Source organism: Pieris napi, chromosome 14 (genome assembly GCF_905475465.1).
Source record: "Pieris napi chromosome 14, ilPieNapi1.2, whole genome shotgun sequence".
Taxonomy (NCBI): domain Eukaryota; kingdom Metazoa; phylum Arthropoda; class Insecta; order Lepidoptera; family Pieridae; genus Pieris; species Pieris napi.
The window spans coordinates 461,592-479,009 of NC_062247.1; the positions used below are offsets into that span (position 1 = coordinate 461,592).

Genomic DNA, 17,418 nt, shown 5'->3' on the forward strand with positions numbered 1-17,418 from the left:
AATACAAATTATATTATATTTTTTATACAAATTTGCTATATTCCAACTTGCTGGCCTTTTTTCTACTTCATCGATTAGTAAGTCGATGTCAATATCTTCAATTTCACTCATTTTAAATGCAAGAACAAAATATAATTACGAAAATTAACAAAATTACATGCGATCGCGATGAATGCGCGCGCTCATGTGAACAGTTGTATGAAAATACCACAATGTCTAGTCGCGCGATTTGAAAACGCGCGTCAAGTTTTTGCCATCTGAACATAGCCTAATATTAATTCTTTATTTCAGAATTGCTGAACAATTATTTCATAGTTGCTATTATAGTATTAGTTAGTAAACAAAACAAAAAAAAAAAAAAAACAAAAATTTTATATAACAGGAGGCAAACGGGCATGCACCTGATGTGAAGTGATGCCGCCGCCCATAAACAGGCACATTGCCTGAAAGCTCGCGAGTGCGTTGCCGGCCTTTTAATGAATTTTTATCATTCCAGAATCTGGTTTTATATTTTTTGAGTTTGGAATGGAATCAACCTCACTTGTATTAATCACTAAGCTATGGAAGTATAGTGGTTTATAATTTTCCTTTTTGAAGTGAAACTTCTTTAGGCGCATGAGGTTAAATTTTTTACGGATGATACGCAATAATAATAAGAACGTCACGAAATTATGCAGCGTTTTTGCGATTGAGACCGATTGAGAGAGAAAAAAATATCCTTCACTTGGGGATGTATGGCGAAGATGTAACGTACTAAATCGCGAATTCATAACATTATAAGTTTTAACCACTGCTGAAAGGACTCGATAAGTATTCAATTCGCGTTCAAATCTGTTAAAGATGTTTTAAAGTTAAGTGGTAAATGGAGCAGGTTTGGCCTAGTGGCTTCAGCGTGCGACTCTCATTGTCAACCGATTCATTGACATTGACTCAATTGACATTCTTTCTATGTGCGCATTTAACATTCGCTCGTACGGTGAAGGAAAACATTGAGGAATCCGGCTCGTGTTAGACCAAAAGTCTATGGCGTGTATCAGGCACAGCCTTACTCACACAGTAGTATTACTATTATTTAGTGAATTGGGCGAAAGAAGTGTTTTTAATTCCTTAATAATAGAAATATTAGTATTGGTCAAAACAAACAACATATTCATAAAAACTTTATAACTAAACAGCTTGAATAAAACCTAGCTTCTTATAAAAAATCAGCTCCCACCGTTTCAACTTTGCGATCGGGACATCTTTGTCCACATGTTTACTACGTTTGTACTTTCTGAGAAAATGACCATCAACTTTCACACGTTGGTCACAATCACGAGTCACGTTCACTCCATTGACAGTGACAACAGCCATGTCATCTTGCATACGTGACCGTGGATAGAACATCCACCGCTTTGAGCCAAGGCCGTCGCTTTTAAGTATCTCCTGTATTCTGTCTTGGCGTTTTTTAGTTGCTAAGTATTTCGTCGTACTCTTCTTATGTTTACTAGCTGAAAAAAGAAATTTGCTCATACATAAGTCAGACAAAAAACACGGTGCATGAATATTCGTATGTGTATATGTGAAACAAATCAATTGAATTTAGTTTATAGCTGAAAAAATGTAAAACATGGTTGTACGATAAATACTTACTTAGGTTTATTATATATATATATATAATTATTAATTATAACAAGTAGATGATGTTAATGTATATAGAGAGAAGAATATTTCTTTTTTTGACGTTCATAAGTATACATTGTGTTATCTACATGAATAAATGATTTTTGGCTTTTTACGATCTTATAATAATGTAGAATAACCTACGCGTTAGATACAAAATTCTAAAAGCATCCAGAAAACTTGGCTCGCGCTTATTTAAGTCCCGGCGACTCCCCGATCGACCATGACTTCTACTTCTTGACCGTGATCTTGACCGTGAATGAGATCTTGATGTCCGTGATTGTGATCGGGAGTGATCTGAGACGGATGTTCTACTTCTCGAACGTGATCTGTTCGTTGCGCGTTTTGATTTAGTTTGCTTTGAGCGACTTTGTCTGAAAGAAATACTTTAATTAGAAACTTGTTTCACCACTCAAAATTACTTTTTCTTAGGAAGGGTTCCGCCATAGATCATAGATTTTATCTTCATCATAATTTTTCTCAAGTTCATTTTAGAAACAATAATAATTTTTAATTTTATTAATAATACCTTAAATAATAATAAACATAAGATAATATTTTCAAGTGTATTTAATTATTTATCTTTAATAAAGTTAAAAAAACGTTACCTTCTTGTGCTTTTGTCCTCATGAATTGGGCCTGCTTCGTAATAATCTCCAAAACCGTCCCCATGATCAGGAAACTGCCCCTCTGACACCGCAGGGGGATATTGATTAGGATATGGGTATCTATATCCTTCCATTATTTGTCATCAGAATTTTTTGGTAAAGAAAATATTTTTAAAAATTTATTTCATTTTCGAGTTAGACTTGTGGCACTGTCAAATTTGATTTTTAAATTTAATGTCAATCCTTCATAGAGTTTTTGTTAAATTACTCGAACTTCGATTTAAATCATTTTTTAACTAATTATAATAATGATACAGTGACGTTAATTTCACACACATGGGCTCAGATTAGATTCGTAATTTTATTTTATAAAAAATATTTTCTTTCTTGCGACTTTCAGTGACTGTTTTTTGCGTTTGTCACTCGCGTCATTTGCTTTGAAGCAAGTTTTAATTGTTTTCTGGAAATTCGATTTGTGCACACGCGTGTTTTGAATGCATGACCTCAGAGTTGACGTTGAGTTGAAGACAAGGTCAATAAATTAAGAAAAAATATGTTTATTTTTTCTTAATTTATTGTAACGTAAATTTTATTTATTTAGTGTATTTTATTATATATAATATTTTCTCTTTCAATAGCGTCCCTCAAATAAACAAAACTTAGGGAAAGTAGAATGCTGAATGAAAGTATGTAATGAAAATATATATAATTTTTTACTTTATTTACATAAATAATAGTAATAAAGTCATAGTATTATGGTAAACAGCGGAAAGTTATCACAGTGTCAAAATTCAAATCTGTACAGTGGAAGTAATACGTAGATACAATTTTCTTAACCAAGATTTAATGTAATTATGATTGATTCCGAATTTATGGCAAAATTTTATACGAATATTCAAGATCCCAAATCCAATCACCAAACTCCCCAAATTAATGATTATATCGAAGAAAAGATTTACGATTCCTTATAATTGAACCCGAATGAATCTGAACGATTAACTTCACGAATAAAAAGAAAAAGAAAGATAAATTAAGAATCGATGAATGCCTAATGGCTCCCTCCATTAGGATTTTGACTTTGATTTTGCGTGAGGGAAAATTTTTAACTACTTCCCACAGGAGTTTGTTAAGTTTACGTGGACTTATAGAACTGGCAACGCACAAATTTTATTATCGAAATTTGTTATAAAAACCATTGTAATAAATAATAATAGTTGATTTTTATCAGAGTGAAAAGAGAGGACACCCAACAGAAACCTGGGAAAATAGAATAAAAGGGATAGCGGTGAAGGATTGGAAAATTGTGGCGAGCATGTTGTTAAATATAATGACATGAACTTTATGTAATATAATGAGGTATTCGAATAAAGGCTATTTTTATTTTATTGAGTTGATTTTGATAAGACTGGACCCAACACTACGTTGTTTTGTTGTTTAAATTTATTCAAGCATACAATGAATCAAATAATGCGTATAGGTACTGTATTTTAATTATAATTTTATTTTTACTTTTACTCAATTTTACTGACTTAAAACCAAATTACAAAGACACACAGATAACAAAAGTTTAAGCCAACACAATTGCATAAAAATAGTGAGTCCCCAGTAATAAAGAGTCACTATTATTATGTGTCAAACATATAATATCATAAATAAATTATATAAACATTTTTTCTAATTCACGTATATTATTTTCAACAATAGTAAAAAAAATAATTTTATCAACTAAACCGTTTTTATTAAGCATATTTGTAAAAATAGAAGGTTACATACATTACATACAAGGTAGTAACTCTAAGGTCGTTTCTAGTAATTGTAATGTTATGTTTCTTTGTAGAAATCTTATTCAACTTCTCTAGCAAGCAAAGCGTATCTCCACAATTTAATGTTCAAAGAATTGTACTTTATTTTAAATACAATTACATTGGAAAATCAATTTTGATTTTCCTTGCTTTTTATAAAGCTTTTTTGTTTTAATTACTGTATAACTTGCTGTCTTTTTTCATATATATTAAAAAATAAATATGGACGATAAATACATAGGTAAATACGTGCATATGTTGGTACACAGCACGCAAAATAAATTGTGTTGTAAACATTGAAAAGTCAAAACTACGCCATTTTTATTATTTTTATCGTCAGGTCAAAATACCCTCTTATAGAAGCATTTCATTATGAAAACATTTCATAGTTATTTGAATAAATATGAAATGTTTTTGTCCTTATTAATGCTGCATGGAACTGAATGGGCATGCTTCCAGCATTGCTTACATTGGTGTCTGATTGGAGCTCACTGTCTTTCAGCAGCAGTCAAAAATTCTGCATATGATTATGCTACTTAACCCTTCCCTCAGTTCTATTTGTAATTTAGTATATATGTATATTATTTCGTATTTAAATAAATAAAGTCCGTACGTCACTGCATGTTTAAAATTTAAAAATCGATTTACTCCTTACCTTTACTATTTCAGTTTACATTAAGCTAGAAACCCTATCAATGCCGTGCTTAATACCCATACAGCGTGATGGGTATCAAGTAGTCTAACCCTCAGATGTGAAGTTTTGTTCGTAGCACTTCTGACAAGTCATTGAGACGCGAGCGATACTTTGTATGCATTAAGCTCTTAGCTATTTCTGAGCTATTGCAAGGTCCACTAAAACTTTTTAGGGGCAAAAAATCGCATCGAAGATTTGGTTTGATTATTAATATTTATGAAGCTGTTGATGACTAGACATGCCTTGTACGGGAAAAACAAGCGCGATTTAAGTACCAAATGTATATATTCGTTACGGAATAGAAATCACACGCTAAGCAGTAAATTAGATAGTAATAATAGACTACTAAATATTTAATGAAACAGTTGTAGTTATAACTTATTTTATCTAAATTACGTCTTATTACGAGGCTGATTACTGATTTTGGAGCCAACAGGCATCGCTAGAGATGGCAAGCGGCCGGGCGGGATGACTTTGATCCCTTGGAGGATGGGATGGGCTCTGGTGTGGGTTGCTACTTGTGTGGACACGTTAGCCACGTCTGACCTCCCTTGGACAAGCACAAAAGCTGGCTCAGCCGCAGAGTAGGCGGGAAATAATAAACAATTCAAATATAAGTCTTTGCTCACACTTTGATTTTGTTTCCTTTGGACGACGGTTAGCGACGTTTAAGTGTACATGCGTTAATTAAAGATTTAAGCACCTGGTAGATAGTACCCGCGGCCCCAGAGCTGATGCTATCCTCACGCAACGAATTAGTATTGCAATATAGCGAGGAAATGCTGCCAGAATTAAAGGAACACTGGCACAGAAACATTTTTTTATTAAAAATAACTACGTAGGTGAAGAATATTGTCAATACTGTAAATCTGTTGGAAATATAATATTATATACAAAAAAATACCTTTTGTCACGACGCTGATAACTAATTTATGATAAATTTATGAGTAATTGTTAAATGATGATTCACAATTGATTCTTACTGAATTTAATTTAGTTTGTCAAATAAAATTAATTAAGTTATAGAACCGCATAGCTTAATTTATTATTTTTGGAATTTTAACAATCTTTTTCTTTCTTTATTTGTTTCACATGATTAAATAATCAAATCTGTTATGATCGTATCGGTTGGTATTTTCTTCTTTACATTTCAATGATTAATAAACATGCAATTTCTAATTTATGCTGCTTTAACCTACTCACAACTCCGTCTTGAGGATTAAAACTAAGGCAACTAAAACACTTTATAACTTCACTTGAGTCCGTAGTCGACTCAACTCTTTAATGGCCTTCATTGTACGGCCTTTTCAGCTTTCACTCGCCTTAAAAACGTACGATTTCATCCTTCTTTAGCTTGGCCAATTTAATTTTGAGAAATACAACTTGATTCAAACAATTTTAGTATACTGACACTAATTGGAATTTTTGACTCTTCAAAAGATTTATATTAAAGGATTTCGTGAATTTAACAAATCTCATAATACGGAAATTGGGTCAACCTATTTTGACTATGGCTTTTTAGTCTTATAAAAATCCTTATATTCCCATTTATAACTTTTAATATGACTTTATTGATTTGCGTTTTTATTACTAGTATCCCCCATTATAGACCAGTGCAGATAGCCTTTAAAATAAATAAAAAGTGAAAAAAATTACAGTAGGATGAAACCCATTAGAAAAGCAGGGGAATATGATCAAAATGAAAGGAAAAATAAATTACGGTCGATCTGAGGTCGGGAAGGGGTAGGGGGGGAGTTTTAAGGGTAAAAAACGGTTTATCTCGATTTCCGGCAAAAGTACAAGTCCTATCCAAGAAAGTTAAATGGCAAAGTTGGAGGTAATAAAAAGATCTAAAACTTTTGTATTCACACATTTTTCACATAACCTCAAAATTTATGTGAAAATTTCAAAAAACCAAGTTTTTGGTTTTTTATTTTTATCTTTAACAAAAATTTTTTTTTTTTAACGAAATTTGGTGAAAACTTACCTTTCTATGTCCCAAATACACTGTAATTTATTTGATTAAAAATATTTATTTGTTCACCTTATTTTGAATTAATATCGAAAAAACACCCTAATTTTCAATCGAAAATTCTGACGTCAAAATTTCAGCTTTTTTCAAAAAGTTGGTGTGCTTTCAGTTCGTTGAAATCTCTACTTTCTTATGGTAAAAAAATATATATATATTACCATAGTAAATCTTCTCAGAAAACGCAAAAAATCGTATGCAGTAACGCCCAGACCTGTCATCCCCTTCCCTACTTCTCTATGAATCTTCTTTAAATTATAATCAGATGCCAATTTATTACTATTTTAAGATAATTTATATATACCTGAGTGACTTAAAAAAAATTTTAGCCTTTAGATGAGCTAAAATTTTCGTATTTCATAGAGAAGTAAGGAAGGGGATGACAGGTCTGGGCGTTACTGTATACGATTTTTTGCGTTTTCTGAGAAGATTTACTACGGTAATATATATATATTTTTTTACCATAGGAAAGAAGAGATTTCAACGAACTGAAAGCACACCAACTTTTTGAAAAAAGCTGAAATTTTGACGTCAGAATTTTCGATTGAAAATTAGGGTGTTTTTTCGATATTAATTCAAAATAAGGTGAACAAATAAATATTTTTAATCAAATAAATTACAGTGTATTTGGGACATAGAAAGGTAAGTTTTCACCAAATTTCGTTAAAAAAAAATAATTTTTGTTAAAGATAAAAATAAATAACCAAAAACTTGGTTTTTTGAAATTTACACATAAATTTTGAGGTTATGTGAAAAATGTGTGAATACAAAAGTTTTAGATCTTTTTATTACCTCCAACTTTGCCATTTTACTTTCTTCGATAGGACTTGTAGTTTTGCCGGAAATCGAGATAAACCGTTTTTTACCCTTAAAACTCCCCCCCTGCCCCTTCCCGACCTCAGATCGACCGTAATTTATTTTTCCTTTCATTTTGATCATATTCCCCAGCTTTTCTAATGGGTTTCATCCTACTGTAATTTTTTTAGGTTTCAAAAATTATCGGCACTGGTCTATTAATCGTAGATAGGTCATTGTCCTCGAATTGCTACACGCGTAGCATGTCACGTAGCAAGTCTACAAACGTACCTACGCAACGTAACACTGGAATAATTTTAGTTCTAAGAGTAATATACGCCGGCCTAGGGCTTACAACTAAAACATTAACAAAACAAAAGGAAATCATATGTCCCGTAAGACCCTCAAGGGACGAAAAACGTCAAAATCATTACTCAAACGATAACATTACTGAGTTACATGGATACGAATTTCGATATTTTTAAACGGACCCATATCACATATAACGAACGGCGTGACAAAATACTAAACATCTATTCAATGAAATCTTTTTGGTGTCAAGCAAATATATACCTTATGCGCAGGAGATAGAGGCAGGGATCAGATAGGATCAGATTGTGTTATGTGTGACAAGGGTTGCCCATGTAAATAGTAGGGTTTGCAGATGATTGTGGACGCCAATTAGAGTATCTAAAATATATTTTGTTTATTGTTATAAGTGTGTATACATTCAGTAGTTTAACAACCAATTAGTCTTAAACTTACATTGATATGGTTCATAAATAAAAGGCAATAGGCAAGGAGGTTTATCAGCCTTCTGAGACTGACAGACTCGCCTTTGGCATTTAAGGATGATTATTTTATTATATTTTTCAATAATTGTTATAAACAAATTAAAATTATAATGAAAATAATTTAATATAAAATGGACCGCCATGTAACCACATTATTATCGTAATTATGAGAAGACGGAATTAATAATCTACAAAACACGCAAGAAACAGATTCATAATACAAGGAAAATTAATATGAGGAACAGGATATAATTTGTTCTCAATTATATGAAATTGCGTTTATTATCAAAGAAATCTTAGGTTGAATTATTTAATAAGATAAAATATAGATATCTAATCGGTATTAAAACATATCTGTGATAACTATCTTTTATGTTATATAAAAGAATTAAATTAAATTATTATTAATTAATTTTTCATTTTATTTCCTTACATAAAATAATTTTGTAGGGTAATCGAATTGGGATCGTATTGGGATTTTAAGGTATCACCAGACCCTCGTAGGGTATTTTTGATCAAAATTGGTTTGAGCATAATGAATAACGAAACGGAAACCACATACTTGCTGGGAGTGATTATAAGTCTGTATGTTCCGGATAATTATCACCGCTGCCGGAAACATCACCTTTTTGCTGTGTATTCGACTCGCACTGTCCAGCGTCAACAAGCTCCTATTCCAGCAGCAGCAGCTCTCGCAGCTTAATAGTTTTCTCGACTCCTCGGCGGAGAGTGACCTAATTATAAATAGTATCTAGGGGAATAGTAATATAGTATGATTTAAAAATGTACTTAGAAAATATTTTCTGTTAATTTTATAAAAATAACCTTAATATTTAATATTTTTATTAATTATATTATAAAGCCTTAAGCCTAAAGTCGTCCACTCATTATAATAAGGATGAAGTAACTCAATTACAGTAAATTTTAATTTATCATAATTACTAGTTGTAATATGCGTTAGATGCAATCAATAATTTATCTGTATAGCTAATAAATAACAATAACACAAACGGCGCGGTCTCACAATAAATCATTACTATAATATTGCAATTAATATTAATTACGCGAAAGGAGCAAATAGGGTTACAATGAAATATTGTTCATTGCGAGATAAAATCTATTGTTCCTGTTTCGCGTCGATTTAATCTTAACAAAAGTTGTAAACGTGTAAAACAACTCGTTTTTATGTTTCATTATGTTTCGCTGATTATTCATATCACAGAATATATATTTTTTTATATTACCTTTCAGTTTCAAAATCCACAAAAATGTGCCAATTATTAAAAATAATCAATCAATTAGACAAACAAATGTCTTACATTTTAACTGTATTTTAAATGTTTCTTAATTAGATTTAGTTATTTCTACGCACCTCTTATAAATATGTATCAGAACTATTAAGTTAGTTTTTTTAGGATTAACTAGGATGAACTTCGTATCGCCTACATATATTTGTGTCAAAATTATATTTTTTTTTAAAACAGACCAAAAGGATTGGACCTCATACTACAGCTACGAAACACAGATTTCTTAATCTTTCTTTCTTGGCATCTATATATATGAAAACCAAGTTATAGTTTTTTATTTCTAAAATGACAAAGGAATAGTTAAGAATATTCCTAGCTGGCAACTATGTTAAGAACACATAGTTGCCAGCTAGGAATAGTTTTTATTTAAAAACTCAATTGTCGTTTATATTATTTTTCTTTACTTATTATTTATGTTTACCACCGTTTAACCTTCCCTGATCTTCCACACCTAATGCAAGATCATAATTAGCCAAATTGGTGCAGCCATTCTCGAGTTTTAGCCAGAATCATTTTTATATATTTATGTTGCGTGCCGATTCAGGCGTCTCTGATGTTTTAAACTAAAATATATTTATACCCTTTTTCCTATTAACAACTTCGAACGGCACATGAAATTCAGCATTGTCCGTAAAAAACACGCATCGTGGTTACCTATTGCGCAATGATGGATAGCTGTGAACGCGTTAGCCGAACCCAAAGCTCAATAAATCATTCGTAGGCGGTAAGAAGCTGTAAAAAGCAATTACGTTTAATTTTCCCTCGTCAGCAATTTTTATTTTTATGTATTAATTAGTAACAGATGGAAATATTCTTATTAAATGAATAAATGGATTTTTATTTTAACCAAATTGGTTACGCCAAGATTAAAGTTGTTCCTATATTTAACCTGCCACGGAATTGTAGGAATGATCAGCGTGACTTAATTATTTGTAACATACTAGTACTTGTAATGTACTACTTTTGGAAAAATATATTATCTATATAATTTGACTCATAATGTATCTATCTTCTACGTAAAGTTCCTTTTAAGACAAATTGTACGCTATTATGTGAGACAGAATATGCGAACTATACGTATAGATTATACTACAATAACATGTTTGTACCATATTCTTGCAAATAAATTATTATTATTCGGAAATATAGTAGGTTCAAAGCTCAGTGTAAATGTTTTATTGATTTTGTTTAATCTTTGTCTTAAATCTATATATTAGCTCTCTTATCACTTATTTAAAAACACACCTTTACCTAGTAACGCAAACTAGTCAAATAGTTATTGCGTTGTATCAATTTTAAAATTACCCCACCTATGAGTACATCTTTTTCGATTTGGCTCAGTTACCGGAAAGTGTACTTATAGGAATATATTAGTTTTCACAACTCACCAATGTAGGCACGGAAGCACAGCTACACTAAACTTAAAAGTAGTAGTAAGTATAATATTCTCTATCAAGAACACTATCAATGTCTATTTTGCATAAAGGTATGTTTTCTCACTCGCTTTAGAAAATGTTAGCTACTACAAGGGACTACGCAAATCCATTTCAAAACTTTACTGCATAAGACCTTAACCCACTTAAACAATCAAAGCCTTAGGCTCTTACCGTCTTTTAAACGACCCGTTAAAATGAGTTTAAGGGTACGAAGAACTTCCGCTGTAGGGTAAATTTGTAAGAAAGATAATTCTATTATCATGTGCCTCATAGAATTACATAAATAATTGGTCTCGTAACTAAAAATCCTCTCCACAGTTATGTTAGGACCTACATATATATGGTAAAGGTCCCAAGGTCCCGCTTTTGTTCCTCCTAAAGCATCTGACAGGATCAGGTAAGGTTAGGTTAGTTTAATTATAATTAAGTTTAATTATAACTATTTGATTAATGTAACATTTTATACATTAATTTTGAAATTAATTCCAAGATTAGACTCGAGATTTTTCAGCCTTCTGTACCAACACAAAAAAATATTGTTTCACCAGGAAATGCCCAACTACAATACGTTACAAAGGCAATAACCTCAGAGTAAACCTGTTAAAAATAAACGTTCTTTAAAAAGTTGGTTCAATGAGACCTTAATCCAGCGTGGACAGTCCCACTGTAATTTATATCTAGAGTGAAGTTGAACAAGAGCATTCTAATGAAATTTGGCAAAAAACCTCGTCAGAGGACAGACTGTCTTATAAATCACTTTACATCGCTACAAACTTTTCAATTACAAGCCCTGAGTGAAAAGTTTTGAGGATCTACGAAGATTTCATGTGGACGACTTAAGATTACATTAAAGATATTTTCTGATGTCACGCTAAAATTGGCAACTACGGAAGTCAAGGGCTCATTGCAAGACTATTTTCGTTTTATTGCAGTATCTTTGGTACTAATGCATTACTGCCTTGCGGTTCTGTAACTCAATTTTCGAACTCACACAGCGGTTTTCGCAGCGGCAGTCAGTAGTCAGCAGCAGTCATTCTACGATTTGGCATTCTGATTCCCTATTCCCGAGCTTGTAGTTTATTGTTTATCAGAATGCCAAATCGTAAAATTACTGCTTCAGGACTGATTTGAGCGCGACCGCCGCTGCAAAAACCGCTGTGAGAGTTCGAAAAGTGAGTTACAGAATCGCAAGGCTGGTCTAAAATTCCCAATAATCATAACATGTTCTGAATTTAATTAAATATTTTTTAAAACAGTTTTAATTTAACGAACCAAACATTTGTGTAACAAATCCATCAGTTCTAAAAAATACATGAGATTATGCATCTACCACATCCAAATATGATGCATTGTGGACGATTGCAATCCGAAGAAACACAGAGCCGCTTTAATAGGAATTTGAATAAAATCAATTTATTTTAGCGAGCCGCGCCTTTATCGCCCCCTTAATAGATTGCCGGGAAAAATGAAAACTCTACTTTTTCCGCTTTATTCAGCCAACTTATTAAGTGGAAGGCGTTACATTGCAGTACGCGAGATTAAAAAGCCACTTAAATCAACCATTTTATTTATAGAAATTAAATTAGAGCGAAAATTAAAACGCGTTATTTATTGCAAGTTAAATATAATTTTAAATAAAAAAATAATATCTAAATATAACATAATAAAAAAATTAATCTAATTAGTATAATTTGTTTACTTTATCGGACCGTTAAATGTCACTTATATTGTATTGTACTACTCGTTAAATTATACTTTAGGCAAGTACATAAAACTATATTTAACAGATATAATTAAAAGTTATATTTACATAACTCGTCGTTACGAGTACTTTTCAGGAGTCAGGGTCGGCAGTATCTCGTCAAGGTTAAAGATAATATGACGTTAATGTTTTTTTACACGCTTTATATTAGCTTCACCGGTATGTATGTATGTATGTAACCGACTCCTTCGGAATCGATTTTGACCCACTTAAAGTAACTCAAATTTTGCGCACCGAAAAAAAAAAAAATTAACTAAAAAAAAAAAAAAATATTTAAAAAAAACTAAAAAACACGCTTTTAAGGCACATCAAACTAAAAAGTGAAAAATAATTCCTAATTTAGGCTTTAAAAGCGTGTTTTTTAGTTTTTTTTAACTATTATTTATTTTGACGTCATATTATCCCTCACCTGATGTTAAGTGATTCCATGTGACTCTCAATGCTAGAGGGCTCGCTACTAGTTTGTCGGCCTTTTAAGAATTCATTCGGAAGATTTCAAGATTTTCAGCGCTGAATTGCCTCCCACCAGAATACATAGGGTACTCTGTGCGCCCACCACCGAATGCTGATTGTTCCAAAGGTGGACGCCCACATCGGAAAAGTGTGGTACCTGGGGTAATCTGATTGAATTGCACTCTCATACTTTTCAATTAAATTGTAAGTCTTTGTCGGAGTATTTGCAGTGATTAGAAAAAAATACAAGATTTATTATCCCCCTTTGTTATGCAATGCAAAATGTCAATCAATACATGTTGGACAAAAAATAAAATTCAAAATTACAAAGAGAACAGCAAACTAATTCTAACTGCGTCAGCTGTTCCTAAGTGTAGCTGTCGTAATAGTAAATAATGGATTTCGGCTATTTATTTACACAAATGATCAACTAAATTGCAATAACGACATCTGCAAGTTTTCACACAGACCCCGAATGTAACATAGAGTTATATCATAGGGTTAGCGGTTGAATGTGTGAATCTCAACTCTGTGGTTGTAAATTCGAACCCCGGCTGTGCACAATATTATTTCTTTCTATATGCTTAATAAACACTTGTACGTACCGCAGAAGGAAACATCGTTAGGAAAGTGGCATGACTCCAATCAATGAACAAAGTAGATGAATGGCTCAATTTATATATAAAAAATAATACAAACTTATGTTTTCTTACCTTGAAAATAAATACATTATGTACTACTAAAAAGATTTAATTATACGTATATATTAATAAGTTATTAGAGCAGTGTTGGCCTAGTGGCTTCAGCGTGATCCTAGGCTGTGCACCAATGGACTTTCTATGTGCGAATTTAATATTCGCTCGAACGGTGATAGAAAACCAGCTTGCCATAGACCCAAAAAGTCACAGATTGACACATGATCACGAAACAGATCAGAAATCTGAGGCCCAGACCTAAAAAAGTTGTGGCACCACTGATTTTATTTTAAAAAGTTATAACTTTTAGCATAGATTATTATCGCCGAAACAGTAATTCCGAAAATCTAAGTTTTATTTTTAAGACATTAACTGAATAGGCAAACCTTTCTATAAAATTTATTTGTTAGCCTGTTCTTTTCCAAGTCAATATATTTTACAAACCCATATACATAAAATACAAGGAAGGGTTTGAAATAGAAATATAAATTATTATTACACATTCACAATAATAAGATAAAATGTCTCTATTGACGTCCGTATAATATAAACAATACTTCTTAGTTTCGCCTCCCCTTCCGGTTGTAGTCCCGGGGTCAGCCCTAAACGTTTTGCAATACGGGGCTATAATGTGCCGCATTTTGGCCATAATAATCGCGTTATGTGACGCTTAATGCCTCAACGTTTCGATTAAAGCCATTATTTGAACACTTAATATTATATTGCTTCGGCTATTCCATCCTAAGAATGCGAGTTTGATAAATGATGTTCGATATTTGTGTATAAGCCTAGCGAGTCTATTAGGCTCATAAGGCTAACTTACTATTTAGATTAATAATAAATCGCTAAGTGGTTTGATTAAAAGATCACGTCGGGACCTCCATTGTGGAGTTTGAAATTGGCGAAAGGAATAATATAAACTTCAGGATATGATATATTTCCGAAGATACAGACCAAACATCTGATCGCCCTGAGACTAGCAAATATGCAATATGCATACACGATTGTGTCCCTACTACATTATGTAGAAACCTGAGGCCAACATAGAATATATGGAATATATAAAGAGGGGCCGATGGGACTCAGTATGGTACTAAAATGTTATTGAAACTCCTAAAATTGATTCACAGTTTTGAGTATACAACGTGTTATTTTTAAGGGAGTTATTATTACTACGTACATAAGACACTTATTTAAATAAACCTCTTTTGCCTTTTCTCAACTTTAAATTAAGCCAAAATCTTAAAAGTAAGGTCTTATCTCTAAATTCATATGATTTTCTTACATTTTACATCATTATAATTACTTACTATTGAGCAATACAATTTACAATGAGACGTTAACTGCAATAACGTGCTATCCAATATTGGACACATGTCCCTACGATCACGTGCCAATTTTATAGCAGTCACTCCTAAATTGAAATTGCGGGACATTGTGGACATACGCCAAATCTCTATTCTAAGGTGAAGTTTTAACGGCATCTTCTATACTAAGGCTGGCAACATTCGGTAATTGTATTCTGACAAAAACCTTTACTGCATGAACAACATATTAATTCTTAGAATACGAAAAGTATTACAAGTATAATATGAATTTAAAAGGAATTAAAATAATCCCAGCGCGGAAACAAAATAACAACGGATGGTAATTAATATTTACATTTCTATTCAAACACTACTTAAATGCGACTACAAAATACTACATAAATAAGGTAGTGAGAGTTTTGGTTGATTTTTGTTATTATAAATGCTAACAGTATCCACAGAGCATAGTTGACCTAGTGGCTTCAATGAGCGACCCGGAGGTTGTAGGTTCGATCCCCAGCTGTGCATCAATGGACTTTTTTCTATGTGCGCATTTAACATTCGCTCGAACGGTGAAGGAAAACATCGTGAGGAAACCGGCTTGCCTTAGACCCAAAAGTCAATGGCGTTAGTCAGGCACAGGAGGCTGATCAACTACTTGCCTGTTAGATTTCCAAATGATCATGATACAGAAATAAAGGGCTAATAATACAAAATATACAAAATCTATTTATGACGACACAACGCAACCAAAACAAACACACATAATTAGGAAACATACAATAGTTTTGTTAGGCTTTTGATCGACTTCTGCTCTCCCTCTCTGACTCTATTGTTCCGTTGCGCAGGTGTTAGGCTCTTGACAATTGTTCTAGGGTAAATACAATTGCAAGGGGCAGAAAATAGGTATATCTGAAGAGAAAATTTATTCACCCTGCTCGACAAATTGTGGTTTAATTTGGCGTTAAGTTTCTTGCGGTGTGCTACGTTATTTATGTGAAATTCACACCCTACACTTGCTACGGATTGTGGGAGATTTGATATTATGTCGTCAAATTTGAAATTACATGCCTTGAAAATTGCAGCGCTGAAAGAAAATTGGCAACACTCGGTGAGGGAGTAAAATTGCGTTCCACCGAGATGTATTTCACTTTATTTCTGTAGTTAGAATATAAGTGAATATGATGGGTTATTGTATACACAAAATCAAAATGTTACTAGTATTTATATTTTTTTTTTGTTGAAATATTGTATAATAGCCAATTCTGTCATCGTAGGGATTACTTTCTAGTTTTAAATAATAGTCAAAAGATTATTTGTATAGGAATAAGATATGTCTGTCTCACACATTATATATCAGATTTTAACTATTTTCCTTGTCACCTTGTCAGCATGATTGACGCCAAACAAGACAGGAATATTAGAAATAATTGAGATTTTTGCTGGCTTCTACTTAGCTTATTACATATATTTTTCCGCGAAGCAAACCTAAATTTCTATTGTAAAATTAAAGAGCTTTGTTCGATCAGTTAGTAGAAACGCTAAGGAGCAATAAATCGTGAATTGAGTCACACAATTCCAAGTTAAGCATTTGAGAGTTAGCAATGGCCTTCAAGAAATTTATGGTGACCTGTCACACCGAATTTTATCGAGGAAAAATACATCTTTTTCAAACGGAATGGTTTGTCAACGTCGAGTCGCGAGCTCTGTCTAAACGAGACCGCTTATATAAAGTGGATTGCAGAAGTAGGTTGTATAAGAAAATTTAATAGTTTTTAAAAGCGTAAACTTTAATACTCATAATGAATACCGCTCAATGAGTTTCGTCGTTCCATCCATAAAATTTAATAGCTATTTTAACTTTTTATTTTAAATATTCTGTTTTGGATAATGTATTTATGATTGGAATAATAATACAATTTAATTAAAACACTATTTTGACCGGATTGAAGTTATGTATTATTATAAATTTACAACTATTTAACATAATTTTAAATTTATCCGACGTTTCGCGTGCTTTACAGCGTGCGTGGTCACGGTGACTGAAGACAAAATATGTTGAATGTCAAAAAGT

At 32.2% G+C, this 17,418-nt stretch overlaps 1 protein-coding gene across 1 annotated transcript; it reads right to left on the reverse strand.

Moving 5' to 3' along the window:
* Positions 1-1,149: 1,149 nt before the first annotated feature.
* Positions 1,150-2,504, reverse strand: LOC125056100 (calcium homeostasis endoplasmic reticulum protein-like). The gene is made up of 3 exons (XM_047659037.1): positions 2,271-2,504; positions 1,807-2,036; positions 1,150-1,490 (listed from the first exon to the last, which is right to left on the reverse strand). Exons 1-3 carry the CDS (start codon positions 2,402-2,404, stop codon positions 1,168-1,170), a joined length of 687 nt encoding a protein of 228 aa, XP_047514993.1. The 5' UTR covers positions 2,405-2,504; the 3' UTR covers positions 1,150-1,167.
* Between the last annotated feature and the right edge of the window lie 14,914 nt (positions 2,505-17,418).